The sequence below is a fragment of the Botrytis porri genome (genome assembly GCF_014898465.1).
Source record: "Botrytis porri strain MUCL 3234 chromosome Unknown BPOR_028, whole genome shotgun sequence".
NCBI classification, from domain to species: domain Eukaryota; kingdom Fungi; phylum Ascomycota; class Leotiomycetes; order Helotiales; family Sclerotiniaceae; genus Botrytis; species Botrytis porri.
The window spans coordinates 1-2,984 of NW_024066102.1; the positions used below are offsets into that span (position 1 = coordinate 1).

The 2,984-nt window shown below is 41.2% G+C and overlaps 1 protein-coding gene across 1 annotated transcript; it reads left to right on the plus strand.

Annotated features, from left to right (window-relative positions):
* Positions 1 to 796: 796 nt before the first annotated feature.
* On the plus strand, positions 797 to 1,978 carry EAF01_011952 (uncharacterized protein; the record flags this gene model as incomplete). Its single annotated transcript, XM_038920210.1, has 1 exon — positions 797 to 1,978. The coding sequence occupies one exon, from the start codon at positions 797 to 799 to the stop codon at positions 1,976 to 1,978; it is 1,182 nt and encodes a 393-aa protein (XP_038764262.1).
* Positions 1,979 to 2,984: the final 1,006 nt, after the last annotated feature.

Below are 2,984 nucleotides of genomic sequence, written 5' to 3' on the forward strand. Positions count from 1 at the left end.
TTGAAGAAAGATTAATTTTCGCATGGGTATTCTCCTTTGGAGGGTTTGTGTCAGCCATCCTTATTGAAGTAACCAACTTCGTACTTTCAAAACGCCTCAAAAGCATAAACTACCGGTACTATCGAGGAGCATTCCAGAATATTGCTGAGTTCGTCCGGAGTTGAAAGGCAAATGGACGAGGAAGATAGGACGGTTCAATTTTCACAAGAATATTCGAGGATGTTACTTGATCATCGAATGTTTTCGAAGGTCAATTGAGATGAATAAGCGATTGCGAACATGCTCTACCATGAGCATGCAAGCAATTTTGTCGCCAAGGAAACCTAGAGCTCTCCTTTGTTGGCAATTTTCTCGTTCTGTGGGCTGATGGTTATGAATTCGAATATGCGTTGCATTTTAAGCAGGAAAAGGAGTGACATGGCCAAGCATTTCTGGGAAATAATACTCACTATCTAAAATTTGAACAAAGTCAAGTATATTATTTGCAGTGGACGGAGTGACTATCCGCCAAGTGTGAGGCTTATGGAAACCCTTTTTTCTCTCGTGTTGAGAGAATGCGTTACGAGATAGAGATCTTGAAGGGGATAATGTCCCACTCTTGATGAAGTTCTGGACAACATGATCAGGTGGTCAATGGTATATAAGGACGTCGAAAGTCTCGAAGTTTTTAACATCATCACTCATCAACTCATCTACTCATCCATTCGTTCTCATAACACAGCTTACATTCAAGCAAATCAATCATCAAAGCTCCTCCTCTAAAGTTATCTCAATAACTTCATTTCAATCAATCATCATGGTTTCATTCAGAACCCTCGCTATCCTCATGCTCTCTGTTATCGCAGTTGATGCCGCAGGAGTCGTTGGCAAAGCTGAAGGTTTCGCTGCTCTAGCCACTGGAGGTGGAAATGCTGCTCCTGCATCCCCAAAAACCATCGAAGAGCTTGTTAACTGGCTCACCGATAGTGTTCCCCGTACCATCGTTCTTGACAAAACCTGGGATTTCACAAACTCTATGAAAACAAAATCTGAGCTGGGCTGCAGACCTCGCTCAAATACATGTAAAAACGATGAAGGACAAGATTCAATCGATATCAATGGCTGGTGTGAACAGTCTGGAAATGCTGATCCAACTCTTCCCAAGCCAACCGTTACTTACGATGTCGCCGGTATTCCTCCAAATGCTATCAAGCTCGGTTCCAACAAATCCATTGTGGGTTCTGGATCTCTTGGAAAGATCAAGGGTAGAGGTTTCTACATTGCAGGTGCTAAGAACATTATCATCCAGAACGTTGAGTTCGTCGAGATGAATCCCAAGTACATTTGGGGTGGAGATGCTATCTCCGTTGATGGCACCGATCTTTTGTGGATCGATCACGTCAAGATATCCAGAATTGGTCGTCAATTCATCACCATGGGACCAGGTGCTTCCAACCGTGTTACCATTTCCAACTCTGAGTTTGATGGTACTACTCTTTGGTCTGCTAAATGCAACAACCGTCATTACTGGATACTCTACTTCACTGGATCCCAAGACACTGTTACTTTCAAGGGCAACTACATCCACAACACCAGTGGTCGTGGACCCAAGGTTGGAGGCTTGCACTCATCCGTCGCACCAAATGTATTTCTCCAAGCTGCCAACAACTACTGGTCAGATATCGCAGAAGGAAACGCATTCCAAATTGGCGAGGGAGCAAAGGTCCTTGCTGAGGGCAACATTTTCGAGAAAGTTATTACACCCACCATCTTCGACGTTCCCAACAACCCTCTTTGGTCTTCAAGCAGTGGTGTTGCAGGATGTGCTTCGATCCTTGGCCGTAACTGCGTTTCTAACAGCCTTGTCGCATCCGGGTCGTTCGTTGGAACCAACACTGATGTCTTGAAAGTTGCAAAGGGATTGACTCTTGCTGCTGTTGCTGATGTCACAACCACCAAGGCCAATGTTCTTAAGAACGCTGGTATTGGAAAGATTTAAGTGATGAGTTGGAGATCATAGACTAGAAGGGTGATAGGACGGGTGACATGAAGGGAAAGAGGGGGGACAGAAGAGTAGAACAGGGGATAGAAGAAGAGTGAGATGGAAATAAGCTAGGCAATACATGTACGGAAGTCGTTCCTTTATTTGAAATTTAGTTTTGAAATTTAAATTATAAGTGCTGTTTTATATACTGAGTCTTTAAATGAATACACAAATGAATGTGATAGTTTTTTCTTAGGATGTGATTTCTGAAAAGAAGAGTATAGATATAGGAGAGTATTTACTTCTGAGTAAAATGATTTAATACATCTATCATCATTATAGCGATTACGTCCTTACCGATTAGGAAAACCTTGTCTGAGCATCTTTCAATGCTCTGAGATACAGCAAGACTGTGAGGTTATGAAGTCAATTTTCAATCGCTCAGATCGAGGTGTAGATGAAATATAATGTGAAACTAGAATCAACCGGACGATGCGAGAGTAATGACTGCTTGGCACTTATCATCAGCCTGGGTGAGGCCTTGAGTTCACGCCCAACTTCCTATTCTTCTTCAATACGCAACCCCTCTCAATTTGATCGTTCTCATCTTTGAAAGTTCAACTCATGATGCAATACCCGAGATAGATGGAAGGCGTTTCATTAGTAATACCCGGATTTGTTTAGAAGGAGGGAGAACTTATTGAAGTAAGGATTAAAGGATTTAAGGAAGAAGAATCGAAGACAAAGGAATTATTGTTAGGGCTAGTAATAGGGATAAACGCCAATTCCTTTTCTTTTTCAATATGCTTATTTTCTAATCTTTCCTTTGTTTTAAGAGTATTAAGTTTATTTAAGGTTTTGAGACTACGATGAAGTATTTCACAACTATGTTTGTACAACTTTTGTTGTTGTAATTCAAGAGTACGAATAAGAGCAAGACCAGTTATTGTAGTTTCAAAAGTAGTATTTTTTTTAAACTGAAGACATTTTTCTTTCAAACGGAGATTTTCAAGATTGCTTA